Source organism: Fusarium flagelliforme, assembly GCF_020744385.1.
Source record: "Fusarium flagelliforme strain FIESC 12 MPI-CAGE-AA-0113 chromosome Unknown B0J16scaffold_2, whole genome shotgun sequence".
In the NCBI taxonomy this organism is placed as follows: Eukaryota; Fungi; Ascomycota; class Sordariomycetes; order Hypocreales; family Nectriaceae; genus Fusarium; species Fusarium flagelliforme.
Genome location: NW_025763504.1, coordinates 2,887,301 through 2,904,744, shown reverse-complemented (window position 1 = coordinate 2,904,744; position 17,444 = coordinate 2,887,301). Strand labels below are relative to the sequence as shown.

The 17,444-nt window shown below is 49.8% G+C and overlaps 4 protein-coding genes across 4 annotated transcripts; 2 read left to right on the top strand and 2 right to left on the bottom strand.

The window, feature by feature from the left end:
* Positions 1-774: 774 nt before the first annotated feature.
* Positions 775-1,473, top strand: B0J16DRAFT_333524 (uncharacterized protein). The gene is made up of 2 exons (XM_046126839.1): positions 775-950; positions 1,011-1,473. Exons 1-2 carry the CDS (start codon positions 901-903, stop codon positions 1,216-1,218), a joined length of 258 nt encoding a protein of 85 aa, XP_045986584.1. The 5' UTR covers positions 775-900; the 3' UTR covers positions 1,219-1,473.
* A 311-nt stretch (positions 1,474-1,784) lies between these two features.
* Positions 1,785-10,889, bottom strand: B0J16DRAFT_380563 (mitochondrial protein from FMP27-domain-containing protein; the record flags this gene model as incomplete). The annotated part of the gene is made up of 1 exon (XM_046131087.1): positions 1,785-10,889. One exon carries the CDS (start codon positions 10,887-10,889, stop codon positions 1,785-1,787), a length of 9,105 nt encoding a protein of 3,034 aa, XP_045986583.1.
* A 2,039-nt stretch (positions 10,890-12,928) lies between these two features.
* B0J16DRAFT_333520 (uncharacterized protein) lies at positions 12,929-14,191 on the bottom strand. The gene is made up of 4 exons (XM_046126838.1): positions 13,789-14,191; positions 13,627-13,740; positions 13,442-13,558; positions 12,929-13,392 (listed from the first exon to the last, which is right to left on the bottom strand). Exons 1-4 carry the CDS (start codon positions 13,913-13,915, stop codon positions 13,106-13,108), a joined length of 645 nt encoding a protein of 214 aa, XP_045986582.1. The 5' UTR covers positions 13,916-14,191; the 3' UTR covers positions 12,929-13,105.
* Positions 14,192-14,591: 400 nt separating this feature from the next.
* B0J16DRAFT_64405 (uncharacterized protein) lies at positions 14,592-17,019 on the top strand. Its single transcript, XM_046134223.1, has 7 exons — positions 14,592-14,868; positions 14,945-14,998; positions 15,106-15,153; positions 15,207-15,212; positions 15,269-15,340; positions 15,389-15,670; positions 15,721-17,019. The coding sequence occupies exons 1-7, from the start codon at positions 14,865-14,867 to the stop codon at positions 16,911-16,913; spliced, it is 1,659 nt and encodes a 552-aa protein (XP_045986581.1). The 5' UTR covers positions 14,592-14,864; the 3' UTR covers positions 16,914-17,019.
* The last annotated feature ends 425 nt before the right edge of the window (positions 17,020-17,444 follow it).

Below are 17,444 nucleotides of genomic sequence, written 5' to 3'. Positions count from 1 at the left end.
GCTTACCATCTTGACGACAAGCGCGCAAAGGAACGAAATTTCTGAGACCCCATTGTCGGGACTGAGCGTTGCGTTCGATATATTCTGGGGTATGGCACCACTGAGCTGTTTCCAGCAGGTTTTTTCGCCACAGACAGGTCCTTTCAATGGGTGCCGCAGAGAACCTAAATGAAATGATAGAAGCCTGTGTTGGTTGTCGGTGGGCCCCGCCTTGGGGATGGTCAGATTGTCAGCGCTCAAAGAGGTAACATGAGGCCAGAACGAAGCACTGTCGACAACCTCATTCCGGTAGGAGCCGGAACTTTATAGACAGAAGCAGAGAAAGAGAAATAGATTACAGTATACATTTATTATTATTCATTAGACCAATAGTCTATTGATATGAGTGCAAGTACATACATGCATGGCTGTCACTAACTGCCACTGTAACTCCACATCAACCAAGTCCCGATAAACGAAATATCCCAGCAAAAAAGACAATAACATGTTCAAATAATAATCCACATCATCATAAACTGCTTTAAACATTCCATTGTTATGATGCCCTGGACATTCCCCAAGTTTCCATATCTGGGATGTCCTGGTTCCCCGGAATCGCCCGAATAGGTCAGACAGCCCAGGGGCCAGCACTTACAATCACACCACCATCGACCGACTCTCAACTGCCACTCCAGAATCCTACGGCTCATGATCAACAGCCTAACAGCGAAAGAAACTAACAGGTACAAGATGTGAATGAATATAAGAGACTAGAAGGAACTCGTCAAAATGGAGTGATTTTTTCTCATCATCAATACAGTTCTTCATTGTATCCTCATCTCTCTCTCCCACCATCAAAAGTGTTATCTTGACTTCATTTCACTTACACCAAAAACATCATATCATACCACATCATTCACAATGGCCGCCATCGTTAGACCTGCTCTCGCTAAGCCCGCTGCTTACCCCAAGTAAGCCCCATACAAAACCCCCAAACTCACACGATATATGTACTGACTCCCCATCAAAAGGGCCCTCCCTGTTGTCGTAGCCGTCGGAAGCTTCGCCATCATCGCCAGCTACGTGAGCTCCCAACTCGCCACAACATCAGCCAAGTTCGACCGCTCTTTCTCAAAGTACAACACCCCCGAGAGCGAGGCCAACCGAGCAAGGACCTTTGACGGTGCCATCGAGAACCCCAGAACAAGCCTCTTCAACATCCTCGGTAGCCGACAGTAAAAAGCATAAACTACGGGCAAATTTGCTTTGCATATAAACAAACACATACACATTCTTCACGTTGAGCGTTCCTTATTACGCCGGATAACTCTGCCTCTCTAAGATGGCGCAGAGACGGATACAATTGGTGGTGGACAGTATATATTTGAGGGAGCATCGATACCATGGAGTTATATAATTTGAGCATCAAATAAACAGGTTAAAATTATTTTCACATATCGGACAAACGTGGTCTCATCAATTAAACATGAAACATATCAATTCTTTTGTATTACATATAAAATTCCACCGCCGGCTTTGCTGAGGTTGCCCCCTTTTGCTTCAAACCTAATCTAGGGCTCATCCCTATTCCAATGCTTGCTCGCCCGTTCAATACACCTACTTCAATATGCTATGTATGATATATATTTGTGTACGCATCCTGGTTTTCAACGAAGGATGTCAGGATATGCAAAAGAATGAACAAGAACCTCCCTCTCTAATCCAACCCATGCGCCTGTTTTGCCATTATTGTGTAACTATACCCAACTCCCATAATCGTCTATCACTCCAAGTGACTTCTTCTTTTAACCTGTCTTCATCCTGCTGGCTGACCAATTAAGTCGTGACCCAGTATGGCTCGATGATCGCCTCGATCTACTCTTTGGTCCAGCAGGCGTGGGTGATTCATCGAGAGTCTCTGAATCGTCTTCTTGCTGTGACTGATTGCTTTCTCGGTTGCCGAGACGAGAAGTAAACGCACTGAGCTTATCCTTAAGATTGCTTGCGCCGTTCTTTCGACGCATGCTGGATCCACTAGCATCGTGACTACTCATGCTCGAGGCAGGACGTTCAGCCGGAACGCCTGTTGGGATTCTTCTAAACCCTGGTCTGGGCTGCTGTCCAGCGGGCACTGGAATGCTGCTTTGGGTACTAGTGCTGTGCATGCTACCAGCATATGAATTACTGGGGGTTATGCTTTGTGACTGCCCAAACTGACTGTGCATGCTGCTTTGTGGGCTAGCTGTGCTTGGCCGCAAGAGTTCGATACCATGGTGTCGATCACCGCGGGGGTCATCAACGGGCGTCGGCGGCGTCATCATTAGGAAAGCCGGAACATGAGGACCCTGGTGAGCAAGAGGGCCTGGAGCTGCGCCACCGTTTCGATGTGATACTCGGCTCTTGACACTCGAGCTTCGACTGCGGCGTCGCATCGCCGACCCTGGACGTACACTGCCATGTGTGCTTGGGGCTCGAATACTTCGTGGAGGTGATCGAGAGAAATCGACTGGAGATGTGCCATACATGCTGCCAGAGTCATCGCTGTCATTTATACTACCAGGATGGTGCTGAGAGCCACCGGAAGAAGATGGCGCAATGAGGACTGAGCTATTAGCCAATACTCGCAGCTTGTCTCGCTGCTCAGCGTTGGGACGATGTTTGGAGAATTTGTTTCCGATAAGAGCACCCGTATGTGAGATCAAGGCCTTGACCACTGCCTTCTTGAGAGCCAAGGCTAGATCCAGATTGGACCACGTCTTGTTCTCCCACTCAATACCTGGCATCCTGAAGACAAAGTCATGGACATCTTCGATGTTGCGGTTCTCCTTGCCTCGGTAACTAAGGCAAAGCACCACAGAAGGCATCTTGATGGACGCAAAAGTCATGAAGTGACTTGCGCGTGTCATCATTTTAGTGAGATCATCCGATGGCGGCTTGTCGTTGTGGTGTCGCTTTGAAAGCCCGAATCGAGATTTCTTGTCGTTTTCTCTTGATTCAGGATCTTCTCGGTAGGAACGGCTAGTTGCGGCGCGCGCCAAGCCAACCCTGGGATTCATATTAGATCGAAGCGACTCATGAGAGGCTTTCTTGAGCATAGTCTTGGAGGTTCCAGGGGCACGGAACAGACGGAAGGAATGGCCTTCGTTGCCTGTGTTGACACGTAGACCCTTTCCTGGGGGTGCTTCGGCTTTGGTATTCGAAGTCAAGGTAGGTCGTAGACGGAGTTCGAGAGAACCTGAGCCAGTTGAAAAGGATGATGAAGACGAATGTCTGCCAGTGTAAGAAGGCGCTGGACCACCGTCATCATCATCGTCGTCATCCTCTTCCCCATCGACCTGCTTCAACATGAATGGTGAGTCGTTCTTGGTACCGGCCGACTTTTCTCCATTGATACCAGGGAAGATGTACTCGAAGAGTCGCTTGCCAACTTCGTGTTCCAGTTGCACCTTGATGGGGAACAGGTTGACTTCGAAGCGATCCATAACAGGAATGCCTGCAATTGCCTCCAGCATATACCAATAAACCCTGATCATCTCTTTGTTCTCGCTCTCTTTGGGCTGTGGTCTTTCTGGGTCAATGTAGGGCGCTATCATCTCGGGATACGTGGCATCGGGCAACAAGTTCAAACCGAGAACCTTTCCGACTCGAATAAGGTTGACATGAGAGCCATCGGAGTTGTCTGTTCGATCATACTCAAGGTCTTTGAGCTGTAACTCTACCAAAGGTTCGTTTGAATCTTGCATGAGATGCCAAACAATATCTCGAATAGTGATGTTCCACTTAAGTAAACCGGTGCTATCATCCGAGTTGACGTCAAACTTCCTCTGGGAAGAGGTGATGGCCTTCATCATGAAGAACAACTCATCCTCGCAAGCTGCTAGATCATTTTCAAGGCGCAAACGGTCTTCCCAGCCCTTCTTGTCCAGGAACTTGGCATAAATCTGGAAATGATCCTTGATCTCTTCCATCTGTCGGATGCGTTGTTGTAGCTTCTGAACCATCGCAGGGGCACCACTCAAGTCGCTGAAATCGGAAGCGAGAATGATCTTTTCGAGGCGCTCATTCCGTGTTTTCTCCATAGGCTCGTTGTACATGAGAAGATCCAGCACAATAACGTACAATGCGTAGTACTGTGACGAGTTGCAAAGAGCTCTGGCAGTTGGGAACTCGACCCAAAGGTTGTCCATGCGGGTCTCCGTGTTATCCTGGGACGAGCCCTCGTTACCATCGGTGTTGACCTCATCATTGTACTTCAACCGTAGAGTGTTGTACTTGTCGTATCGAACCATGGCCGAAGTCTTTTGTACAACACGCTTGAAACCGAAGGGATCCGCCTGGAAGTCGAACACAACCTCAATAGGAACCCATGGCGGGAAAGCGGAACCGCTTGGTGCACCATATTTGCTTCCCACGTACATCGATACAGGGCTGGTCTGGAACCACTTGCGATGTGTAACAAAGAATTGGACGCTGTCCATGTTGACCAAGAACCGGCGCTGGACGAGACCACTGACATTGTCCGATATTCTCTCCTTCTCCATGACTTCCATCACCTTCAGTTCCATTCCCTTGGCAGTCGCCAGTACCACATTCTTCTTGTTCTTGTCGCTCTGGAGTTGAATCTGTGGGGCGATGATGCGAATGTGGTAGCTGCTCTGGGGAGTGAATTCTTCGGCAATACCACCCACCAAGTCTTCGATGGATCCTTCCACGACACCATCTGCATTGGTACTCCATGTCGCCGATGTGAATTTTCGTCCCTCGTTGAGAATGCGCTTGATGCGCTCCTCCATATCGACAGGATCTTCATCGCCCTTCATACTTGATGCACGGGAACCTCTTCTGCCATCTTGACGGCTGTGCGTCGATTTGGCCTTACCTGGCTTGCTTTGCGCCTTGGCTTTGTTCTGCTCCTCGACAATGTCTAAGATGAACTTGATAGCTGGCCGAGAAAGGTAGTATGTGAAACCACGTCTTTGACTGTTTTGGTGAAGATAGCGAAGCACAATATTTCGTAAAGTGTTGTTCCACTTGAGTTGCAAGTTGTGGATGACGAATCTGTTGCTGAATTCGCTTTCGAACTCACTCGTTGCTGGAATCTCCATGGTCTCATCCTGGAAAGGAATTGTCGATTCGACTGATTGTCTTCGTCCATCGCCGCTGGTTCTATGTGTGCTAGAAGGAGCTCGAATTCTGGCTTGGTTAAGCATTTGTTCCAGGAACTCTTTCTTCTCTTGCAGTACTACTGTGTGTCGCTGGAAAGCCCTGAATTCTTCCACCAGAACGCGGTCTTTTGCATCACATTTGATGACTCTCAACTCTGCTTCGCCCATATCTCGATCATGATTTTCCATCTGCGTGGCTAGCTGGTCAAGACGATCTTGGATAAGCGAACCTTGGATTCGGCGTGGATCATCGTCGTGCCTCATGACACAAAAGTGCGTGGGTTCGTTTCCAAAAGGACTTGTTCGCGTTGGGTCACCAGCGATAACACCGCCAATATCTGTTTGTCGGAAGTATGTCAGGCGAGGAGCGTAAGCAAGTGGCAGGATCTTGGTATCGGGATGAGGTTCAGTCGGCGTTATCCAATCGATCTCGACAAAGTCGTCCATATCAATCCAACTGAAGTCATTGTCGGGGATGGTAAAGCGGGATAAATCGGGCTTGTCATCAGTTTCGTGGATCATTGTCGCCATAGAACCCTTCTTGATAGCCTCAGTGGTTGTGCCCTTAAGGCTTGCTGAAACTGCTCGAACGTCGGCACTAACGAGGTCAAGCTGAGCAGCATGGATTTTAATACCTGATGTTTTGCTCGTGCTGTCACCATGTTTCCCTTTACCGAGAGTATTGAACTCTTCACGACGTTGATGGAGATCAAGCGAAAAGCTATCGAATCGAACCTTCAGACCAGTCGCAGAAACCGCGTTTTCCGAGTGATCTTCAACATCCTTGTGCTTGTAGATGTGGCTAAGAAATAACGGCGCGAGCAGAATATTGTACTTAACAGTGGCCAAATGTCGACCAAACTTCTTGCTGTTCTTCTCGCGACCTGGGAAAAGGCTACCTTGGCGAATGGGCAATGACAGTGGCTGTCCAAACAAACCCCACCAGTTGAAGAAGTGGGTGAAGAACCTTGGAGTGAGATGGATCGTATTGTAGCTTCGTGAGGGCTCCGGACTGTCTGATAACCAATCGCGGTCGGCTGGGGCGTGGATGGCAATAGAGAGATGGATGTGTCGACTTCTGAAACCACGTAGTGCATCATAAGGAAGACCATTCGCATCAGGTTTAGCGAAATGTGGATTCTTGAGAACGATGTCGTAATGAGGTCGGAACTCAAAGCTTCGTACGCCATCCTCGATAGCACGCTCGAAGATGAGGCCAGCCATAACTTTAACTTTACCAGACAGCTTCATAACAACCTTCTTGAAACTGGCCTCGGACTTGTAGTTGTCTTCAGGTAGGTAACCTTCGACATCGTATTGTCGCCGAGCCTGCTCCCGAACCTCGTGACTGTAGTCAGGTACTGCGAGAATGTATTCACCACTTTCGACTGAGATAAAACGCTTCGGGTCATCATCTGCGTTGATGTTCCACCGGATATCGTTTCGCCAGCACATGAGAAAACCAGCGCCATTACCAGTCATGGCATATGGGTTACGCGTACCCTTGAGGGCCAGGTGGACATCTCCATCGCCTTTCCAGGATGCGTGTATCCTGGAGTGAAAGTTGAGGCGAAGTTTGTCCCAGAAGCCAACACGTTCAGATGGATCGAATTGAGGTTTGGTAAACGATTCAATGACCATCATCATGTCTTGGATGGCGGGTTGATAACAAGGGCCCCATGTGATCCGTGTGGGCAAAGCACTGTTGACATCCATATACACATCAGAATACGACTTGACAGGTCCAACGGTCCGCCTGACTTCGATCGCAAAACTGCCTTCATTAGAAGAACCTGGCAACGAGCTCTTTGGTGGCACAACGTTGACTCTAACACGTCGAGTTGACTCAACGCCTCGGAACTCTTCGGCCACAACAAAGTTTGCTTTTAAGGATACAGCCTGGATCTTTGCCGACTGTCCGTATTTCATAGGAGGAAGATGCACAAGTGGGAGTGGGTAATCTCGCAATGTTACCTTGGCCTCACCCATGGTAATACTGACATGCATCGGCACCAGTAAACTATACTGCGTGTCCTTCGGCATGCCTTTGCCAATCTTGTGGAGAAAGTCTGGCAAGTCTTTCATGGGGAAGGTCGGTTTGTCGATCATGAAGTGCAAGTCGCTAATAACAGCAGCCATGAGAGCTGGTCTGGGTGGTACCTCGAGTAGATTCTCAGACTCCTCAACATCTTCGGGCACTTGGTTGGGTCCCCAGAATTGGCCGCGAGACTCCTTCATGCTGTCTTGAGAAAGCTGATAAGCACGGTCAATCCGCTTCTTCCAGCTTTGAGCATTGAACATATCAAGGTGGCTCCGGGCATAGTGTTCGGTGACTTTGGAAACTCCATTAAGACGAAGCGAGTCGGTATTGGGGTTGTATCTGGGAATTCTTCCATGCTGCGAGTTTGGTCGCACGTCTCTTGCCTCGAGATCGTCTACGCTTCGGCTTCTGCTGCCTGGTGAACCAGCCATCTCGGGCCGACCTCGTGCAAAGGTCGATCGGGAGCGGAGCTTGCTCGTTCCCCTGCGAATCTCATCTTCACGAACTTTCTTAAGTTTGACCTTGAAGGCGTTTTCTCGAGCGATTCGCTGGGTTTGTTCGATAAGACCAGTGCGATAGATCATACCCAATTTCCACTCAAAGCCACCATCCTCAAGCTCGAATAAGAAGTTGCGAGTACGAATAGATACCTTGGGGACCGACTTGGGTCCTTCCGGCTTTTTCTCAAGGATATACTCGTTAGTCCCTGTCCGGAAGCGATGATGCAGTTGCTGCACTGCCTTGATGACATTGGTGAAGTTGTCGGTTACCTGACTGAAGATAACCTCGTGTGGAACAGCAATACGCACAGCCTCGGTCACTATATCAATCATCTTCTCGTCGATGATTTTTCCTTGAGGTGTCTTACGGCGAGATTCTCTGAAGTCAAGACGTCCCGCTTTGATACTCAATAGCCGTGCCCACACATTGCGCATGCGTGGTGGCTCTGTGTAAAGTCGTACAAGCCTGGCTGCGACATACGGAGTAGACCATCGTTGCCGACCAACCTCCAGGCCATACATATGCAGCATCATGGCTGGATCATGAGGCATATCTGCTTTGAGTTGAACAAGCGCTGCTTTGAAGTCGAGAGTGACCAATTCGGGAGTAATTGTGGTCATTCCAGGGTCGAGGTCCGGTGTTCCAGGAGGAGCTAGCCGGTTAGCACCAGGAATAACATCGACATAGCTTCCTTGTTGCTTTGGTCGCGGAGCATCGCGGCCAGTTCGCATGAAAGCCTTTCGCAGCGTCATGACAACAACACCCACAGCGTAATGTCGGTAGAGCGAGTACTTGGCGCGAATGGTGCGAACGCCCACTTGTATGTTAAACGTTGGGCCGTTAGCATCGCTAGACGCACCGAGTGATAGCTCAAGTCTAGGTATACTAAGGAATGGCTCTGGTTCGAGTGTATCCACGGCGTCCATGATCTGCGCTTCAATGCCACTGGCAAAGAGAGTGAGCTTTCTTCCATCACCAATGTTCTGTGGCTTCTTCTTGTTCCTAGGGGAGCTCGGGGGAGGAGTCCATTCTGAATCCGATTGGTTGATGGATCGACTGTTGGAGCGTCTTCTATAAGCCCTTCGTTGAAGGCCATCGAGTCGTTGAGCCCGGTATTCGGTTGAAACGGTATCCCAATGCAAGAATACTCCGCGAGTATCGTCGGATATCTCCTCATCAATTCCTGCAATCTCCACATTGAAATCGGATGCATCGAACTGGGCTCTGAGTAGCCAGTTGGGCATAGATCGCAAGAAGTTTTGACCTCCCTTAGATCGGGACACAGGACCCTTCTCTGGTTCCACGTCGATTCGCAACTCCTGAACGATTTGACGAAGACCATCAATGATTTCAGGTCGTATCATACTGATTGAGCAGGACTGGAGATTGCCTGAAACATCAACATAGACATCCGGTCGAGCACCGAGGTGAAGTCTCATGTCGAGAGATTCTGTAGTAATTAGATTAAACCGTTCTCCATTGTTGGTTTGGTAGTAGAGGTCGTGGGACTGCAACCGGAGTGAACCATCAAGAGAATAGTGCATATCGGCCATGAGGCTATGCGAGGATTCCATGTCGAGCGAGATCGAGGAGATTGATGAGATGATAAGATCGAAATCGTCCGGGTCTTCTGCCTTTTGTAAAGGTTGGAGTTTTATGCGAACCACAGGCTCGTGCATGGAGAACTTGTAATTCGCTTTCGGTAGAAGACGAGAAATAAGGTGGTGGTTATCGCCCTGTGCTTTCGGTGCCTTCGGCTTCGACTTGAAAAGGGCGATGAGCAGCGGCAAGTGATGAGGATCCAAGTCCACCGACGGAGAGGTGACTACAGAGTTAGCAAACATAATGTTGGCGTTTCTTTCATCCACTGTGCTAGCTCGCAAAACTTCGACAGTTTTTGAAAGTAGTGTCGTCTTGATCGTTGTTGTAGCCATCGGAATATAAAGAAGGCGTTCAGGTTGACCATGGCCGTCGTCCAGACCAACAGATATAGACAGAGCAGCAGCCAATGCCTCGTGTGCAATGGCTTCAGCGGGAAAGTACATCCTGTGCGCCGGTGACTTGGAATCCAGTCTATGCAGATCTATGCCAACCTCTTTCATCGCAGCGTTCAACTGGATAGGTGCAGATCCAGGCTTGATGGATTGAACCTTCTTGCTCATACCCAAGAAACTCACGGCGAACTGAATCTCCTTGATGCCTCTTAAAATAGAGCTGAAAAATTCCTTGGAGTCGGAAACTGTCCTCATCAAGTCCTCGTTTGTCGTTCCAGGGTCGTCGAGTTCCTGAGCAACCTTGCCCAAAAAGATATCAACGGGCTCCTCGACGCCAGGTGTCTTGACTTCAGCCCGCCGTTGCTTTAGCCTGTTCAAACATGTTTGTAGGTCGTCGAATGGGATGTGCAATCTTCCCATCTTGATAGCCACGGCAGCTTCACGTAGGCCTTCCATGGACTTGTACAAATGGCCGTGTACATTGATGAATAGCTGGTCGAGAATTTCCATAGATTCATTGCCCTCGGCTGTGAAGAGCACGCTGCGTAGCGATGCAGTCCATTCCGCTTGTTGGTCCCTACCGTGGCGATCAGCCAAACGAGCAAAGAAGCGTACGCGATCGACCATCTTTCTGCGCGTATCGACCGCGAGGGTAAAGCTTCCAACTTGGATACTACCGACATCCACGATGTTCACAGTCGAGTTTGTCGCGACCACATCGACGAGCTTGAGCCAGTTGATATTCCTATGCAGCCGCTTGATCTTGTCTTTTATGCGTGTAAGCTTCTTCCATGTCTCGCTTCGAACCACTGTGCTGGTTGCTCGTCGAGCCAGCGGTGGTTTCCGGGCAGCGGGTTTGGCGTCTTGTTTGGCATCTTTCGCGACTTCGGAGTCACTGCCCTCGGCATCCGGCTCAACCTGTTTATTTCCTTCCAGCTCATTGACGTCTATCGTTGTGACAAGTTCGCTGACGACAACGCTGAGCCATGTCGGCTGGGCAAATGTTGGCCGGTGGACATTTATTCCAAGGCCCCTAATTTCTATCCTGCATCCATCTCGGGGCGTCCAGGCTATTCGGCGCAAGGACAGGTAGCCAATTCGTTGGATCGATACGCCGGTAACGATTCGAAAAACGGCGAGGAGAACGAAGGACGACAGATATACAAGGACTAGACAGCCAAAGAAGAAGGTCGGGTTAAGGAGAGCCATGCTGAAAAGGCACCTACGATCCTCTCCCACCAAGATGACTGGGACACGACACTCAATCAGCTACGAGCGGTGTAAAAGTGGCGTGGTATCTCAACTTACATTTCCTGCTTGTGGAAGAGATATCATGCCTTCACCTGGATTGACTTTAATTGAGAGGCGACCTATGCCATCGCCGCAAGCTTGCGTCTAAACTGCGAGTCTATGTTGCCGATCTTCCGGTTCCACGCACGTGAACTCCCGTAGAGTGTTTCTGACTGAAGGCGAAGCGAAGGTTTTCGTGGATGAAACGCAGCAAGCAGTAGTAGAAAGTATGTTGCTTATGTCCGTATGTATCGTAGGGGGGATGCTAGGCGTATGCAAGGTGAAAAGGTAAATTCGGCAAAGCTGACTTTTGATTTATCGGGATCGACGGAAGTATATCGAGCGCGATGCTCTAAGGAGATTTGGGGAGTTTTGTGACGTCAAGGGGGTCTGGATCCACGGACGAGGGTCGCTGTTCGAGAAGCAAAAAAGGAGTGTTAGGTTACGCTGGCGCTGGCGCTGGCGTACAAGGCAAGGCGGGACAGTCCAGGGCGCGTAGCGAAAATGGTAGGTAACTGAACTGGACGTCGAGCAAGCAACCTCTACCTAGGTAAGTCTAGGTTTTGTGAGAAACAACTTCTGGTGGGGGATATGCAAAGTTAAGTTGTAGAGAGAACCGAGATACGTAGCTTTCTGGACAGCTGGATAAGGTCTGGCGATCAATTGGCCAGACTTTCTTTGGCTTTTAGACGAACCGAACTGGGAACTTGCCCTGAGCTTACCTTGCAGGAGCCGGACCCGATGGACGCGATAACGAGTACGTACTGTACCTCCACTCCCGTCCCGTCGATGCAGATGGACAGAGGCTGAGAGGTCTCCAACTCTGTCTGGTCTGCATCACAAGCCACGAGCCTTACCAACCAACCTCACTCGGTTGAGTTTAGATCAGTTAGGGCAAGCACGGACCCAGCTCATTTAGCAGGGAGCGCCTTGTAAGACATTTTCTAATCATTAACAAATCTCAACAACTCCGCTGTACTGCTACTATTGTTTATAAAAGGAGACTGGATAGGAGACGTCACTTCATAAAACATTAAATGTCTTCATTTCCTCTGCGATACAGATCTTCATACCAGCCCTGCCTCTCTATCCGCCTTTCCGTCTGTACCACGTAACAGCATGTTTCAATTAGCCCGCAGTGGACGAAGCTCCTGTACAAATACTTACTCGTGCCTTATCAACCAATGCCCTAGAACTCATTGGCTACCCTACCCAACTCGCAGCCAAAATGCGGGGAATGCATCTTGTCTCTGGGCTCCATGTCCGTCCTGCCGTCCAAAACCGGATATTCATGTCCATGGAGATGCTTATGTCGCCGTATCCATGAATTTCTAAATTCGCTGCAAGTCGCATATTTCCAAGCCATTTAGCCGCTCTTGTGGGTATTCGGCATCATCATAGAGTGAATGGTTTGCAACGTGGTCTGAGTGTTTTCGATCCGGTCTCCCCATGGGAGTACCACCAACATGGACCACACACGTCAAGGTTGAGATGTACCCCGGATGGCATCAACAAACATCCATGGTTGCTCTAGTGCCACTTAGAACGAAAAAGGTCTACAGACTTCGACATAAGGAACGACAATAGCACTGCTAAGATCGCTGCTAGACAACATTGGGCTGGTGCCATGCATGTATAAGAGAGATTAATGTTTCATTTATACCGAACTCTACTATCTTACATGCGTCATTATTGTTTCATTCCACAGCGACCATCCGTGGGGGAGCAGTAAACATCACTCTATTAGCAATACAGATAAAATAATTCGACCACATTATACCATTTGGCCTAGCTCATCTAGTCATCTCTTTTTTGCACCCTGAACTTGTGTCTTGGGCTTTCTTTTATCTAGTTCTTGGACCGCCTAACACCTCATAACGGCCTGTCATGGCGTTACACTATTCGTAGGTACTTGGTAATCATGCGTACCCGAGAATTGCATGTTTATTGAGTTGAGCTGATGTTACAATACAATGTGCAATGTGCAATGTTAATACATTGGGCTGAACAACTCTTATCATACCTGAATATTCATGGCAGTGGTGAGATCTCGTTGGTGAAGTCCTCCCAAAACAAGTATTGATACAGGGTAATCTCTTTCAAGGGTGGGATATGAGGCCATGACTTTGATACTATTACGATGAAGGTTTGTCTCTAGATTCCTCCTCAGCTTGTTTCCGTAGTTCAACAATGCGGTCGTCAATGAGTGCAATATCAGCGTCTATCCGTAGCATCTTTTCGAACATCATATCCTTATACTCCTGGTCTGTAAGCTTCTTGAGTGGTGTCCATCGTGTGAAGAATCCCTCCTTCTCATCGTCAACCTTCGGTTTGCGAACCGCCATGCGATTCGCTATTATCTGCCCAACAGCTCCCACCGTTGTCCAGACGAACATCGCTGGTAGGATGTTCTTAGGTCCTCCTGTTGAAGGTGTCAGTGGCGAAGCGGTGATTGTTTAGTCTTGACTTACGGATCAAGCCACCAACTGCGCCTGCTGCTGTGCCAGATATGGCGCTGGCCATTGTCTTTTCGGAATTTCTGAGTCTCTCTTCACCGCCCCATGCTTTTAAAACAATACCTCTCGTGACTTGAGAATGTGTCAATTGATTGCGTTCAATAAAGCATGTCGGAAGTCGTGTCAAAGCATTAACTTACACCAAAAACTTGTTCCTAGAGTGAACCATTGGAATCCAGAGACTGCTCCCCAGATGATAGGGTTTGCTTCCTTGAAAATTGAGCCTCCTACACCGGCCAAAACACCAGCTGTTCCTTCTCGACGTCAGTTCGGCTGTGCGAGTACACGTCAAAGCCACTTACCGGAGTAACCTCCAAACTTCAGAGGCGGTAGTACAAGATCAACGACCTCGGGAGAAAAGAGCCCACGGGATGATTGCCTCTGGCCCAAGTGCACCATTTGAGGCTCTCGGCCTCCATTGTCAGTCATGATGGAGATGTTTTTGGGGGTATAAATAATGGAGACAAGATGGTAAGAATCGCTGAGCCGAGAACGACGTTATTGAAATATAGATAGAATTACAGTTGGTCGAAGAAAAGAAATAATGTTACATGGTCCTCTTCACCATTATCCGTCCGACTAGATATTGAGGTCGATGAGGCTCTGGCTAAGTCTGTATCTCAGGTTTTCCTAAGTGGGCAAGGACCAATAGCAGAGAGCCACTAGAGTTGGGGACAAAATCCCGTGACATGACATGGGCATGTTTGACCAATTGATGGGGTTTGAAAGTTCAGTGCACACCAAAAATGGTGACAAAATGGTCAGTAGAGTATTTTATATGCAAGTTTATCTGTTTTTAAATCTTCAGAAATCCGTACTTGGATAAGATCCTCGTTTGTCTAAAGCATTTGTTTGCTCTGCATTCTCAGTATTAGATAGATTAATAGATAGGTACCTGTATGATCATAAACTCATTCTTTTCTATGCAATGATTTTATAGCCTTCCATTCTCATATCCACCTACTCTACCGGCTTCTCTCACCCGCTGATGTTGCTGAAAATGCAAGCGAGACAGCGTTCGAGTGGAGGGGTTAATTAGTGGAGATGAAAGCCTCAAAAAGGGCTAGCGCCCACTTCAGGCCTGGACTGCAAAATTAAGGCAACCCTCAACTAGGCGCCTCCATCATCATATTTTTCCACTACGCCGAGCAAATTTCAACTCGTCAACCCCAGACACGGCAACATTCGTCGGGGCAGATCAACATTTCGCAACCCCCATTTCTCGAAAAAATCACTCGATCGACTCGCGAGACTCTTCCCGATCTCGCCATTACCTACTGAACGAAAGCAGAAGCTGAAACCCCGGTCGGCTTCGCCCTAAGCATTCGTGCGCGCATCGATCTAGGAATCGTTGCGCCGAAGTCGCCTAACCGCAATCATGGGTGAGTGCTATACCATATCCCGACCCCTCTTTGGCTACATGTCATATAGTATCAACATATGCTAACCTCGTCGCAGCTCCTAAGAAGAAGGCACAGCAGACGATGTCCCTTGGGGACTTTCTGGCTGACAGTATGTCCTTCCTGTCCCACCCCTCCTCGCCTACGAACTGCACCCCGCCGCATAGCGGGTTTGGCTGTAGTGCCCCTCGTCGACTCCATACTGATTATGACTTACAGGTTTTGGTGGAGGTTCTTGGGCTGATGAAGTAGAAGAGACCTCTCACGGTAAGCATTGTCGCTTTATATCCCTCTGCATTCTGTTGCTAACTTCTTGGTAGCCATCGGTATGTGCCATGTTAAATGCGATAATTCCGACTTGTGGTGGACTGACCAGATCTAGGTACTCAGGCTCTGCCCCCTTCCGATCGCCCTCGGTACAACAACAACGCTTCTTCCAGCTGGCAGGACCGGGGTATGTATTCGTTCTACCCTTGAAGACCATCTCAGCTCACAATTACAGGTTTCTCCGTTCGCGAAGCTGCCCCTCAGCCCCTCCCTGATAAGCCTCCCTTTACCGCTCACCTGGGTAACCTGGCCTACGATGTTACCAGCGATGCTGTGGGCGACTTCCTCACCGGCTGCGGTGTTGTCAACGTCCGTCTCATCGAGGACCGTGAGCTGCAGCGCCCCAAGGGTTTCGGTTACGTTGAGTTCGAGACTCTTGAAGGCCTCAAGCAGGCCCTTGCTCTTGATGGTGAATCCTTCGGTGGACGTATGATCAAGATCAAGGTTGCCGATCCTCGTAAGTTAACATAAATACTTTAGATGTCGATTTCAACTGACATTGTTAAGCTCGTGGTGGTGATCCCGGCCGAGGTGACTCTATCCGCGAGATGGGTGCCTGGGACCGCAAGGGCCCCCTTCCTGATGCTCCTTCAAGGGGTGGTGCCCGCGACTTTGGTGGTGACCGTGAGCGCCGACCTCGCGACCCTGCTTTCGAAAGCCGTCCTCAGCGTGAGTTTACCTGGGAGCGACGTGGACCTCTCGCTCCCCTTTCGCCTCAAGAGGGCTCTGGTTCGCGAGACGGAAGCCGTCCCCGTGGTTCCCCTGATGTCCAGGGTGACCGCAGCGAGTCTTTCCGAGGCAACCGTCGCGATTCTCCTGCTTGGGGTGAGCCCCGTGAAGGTCGTCCTGAGCGCACTGAACGCCCTGAGCGACCCGAGCGAACCGCTACTGCTGCTGAGAAGGACATGCAGTGGCGCGACAGAATGCGTCCTGACGCCGCCAAGCCTGCCTCGCCCGACACCAGTGCCCCTCCTTCGCCCGCCCTTTCCAACGCACCCACCGCACAGGGTGGACGTCCTCGCCTGAACCTCACGAAGCGAACTATCTCTGAGGCTCCTGATGCTTCGAACGCCTCTGGCTCAGATGCTAAGGCCAGTCCCTTTGGAGCCGCTCGTCCTATCGATACAGCAGCCAGAGAGAAGGAGATCGAGGTCAAGCGCCAGCAGGCTGTCCAAGAGAAGAAGGAGGCCGATGAGAAGGCCAAGGAGGAGAAGCGATTGGCGAAGGAGGCCGCTGCCAAGGCTGAGGCCGAGGCCGAGGCTGAGGCTGAAGCTAAGGCTGAAGCTGAAGCTGCTCAGGCCAAGGAGGATGCCGCTGCTGCTGAGACTAAGGAGGCTGCTGAGACAACACAGGAGTCTGCTGAGCCCAAGGCTGAGAAGGCCGACGATCAACAAAAGGTCCCTATCCGAAACCGCGAGCCCCGGGAAGCCCCCAAGTCAAAGGCAAACGAAGCTTCAAGCTGGCGCTCCGCCGGTAACGACCAGAGAGGACCCCGTGGAGGCGCCGGACCTCGAGGTGGCCGAGGTGGTCGTGGTGGTATGCGAGAAGCCCGTACTGGACCTCTTCGATCTAACGGAGCCGCTCCTCAACAAACAGCCGCTTCCCCTGATGCGGAGCCTGCTACTCCCACAGCCGAAGATGACGGTTGGACCACGGTGCCCAACAAGAAGGGTCGCCAGGGCCGTGCGATGGCACCCTAGAATGTGTACATATCGCCCCGTTTCTCTACGGTTTGACGACTGAGAATGCCATACAAGAGTGAGTCGCTGGACTTGAAGTAAAGAGCAGCGACTACACCTTGGATGTGGCAATGTCACTCGTAAACAACACCCATCTCATACTCAATGGCATGGAATGGTTCTAGTCGCCTGGCCTGCAAGGTCGACTCTGAACACATCCCATGCTCTTCTCGTTATCCTCGACTGATATTAACGGTTGCCAGGGCATGGAATCTTCTCCCACTTAGTTTCACATGGCCATGGCATTCTGTTTTCCTCGTCTGACCGCCACACGTTGGACTCATGATCAGCTTCCGTGTCGACTTCACTCGCTCAGGAGGCAAGGAAGGCACTTTTGAGCATTTAACATTTGGCGTTTCGAGACAAAAGCAAAAAGAACGGCGGCGAATGGACGGATGAACGGATGGATGAATGGAACGGAAACGTGGCATGCATTTGAATGATCACAGCTCTCTTATTTCTTTATGTTTTCTTTTTTTGATTTCCCCAAAA

Excerpts from the sequence above, each read along its gene's own strand:
- B0J16DRAFT_64405 (XM_046134223.1), top strand. Across the intron at positions 14,999-15,105 it reads TGGGGACTTTCTGGCTGACA|GTTTTGGTGGAGGTTCTTGG; the intron begins GTATGTCCTTCC and ends TATGACTTACAG. Across the intron at positions 15,671-15,720 it reads GATCAAGGTTGCCGATCCTC|CTCGTGGTGGTGATCCCGGC; the intron begins GTAAGTTAACAT and ends GACATTGTTAAG.
- B0J16DRAFT_333520 (XM_046126838.1), bottom strand. The coding sequence starts at position 13,915 with ATGACTGACAATGGAGGCCGAGAGCCTCAAATGGTGCACTTGGGCCAG. Across the intron at positions 13,741-13,788 it reads GAAGTTTGGAGGTTACTCCG|GAACAGCTGGTGTTTTGGCC; the intron begins GTAAGTGGCTTT and ends GACGTCGAGAAG. Across the intron at positions 13,559-13,626 it reads TCTAGGAACAAGTTTTTGGT|TCACGAGAGGTATTGTTTTA; the intron begins GTAAGTTAATGC and ends CACATTCTCAAG.
- B0J16DRAFT_333524 (XM_046126839.1), top strand. The coding sequence starts at position 901 with ATGGCCGCCATCGTTAGACCTGCTCTCGCTAAGCCCGCTGCTTACCCC. Across the intron at positions 951-1,010 it reads AAGCCCGCTGCTTACCCCAA|GGCCCTCCCTGTTGTCGTAG; the intron begins GTAAGCCCCATA and ends CCCCATCAAAAG.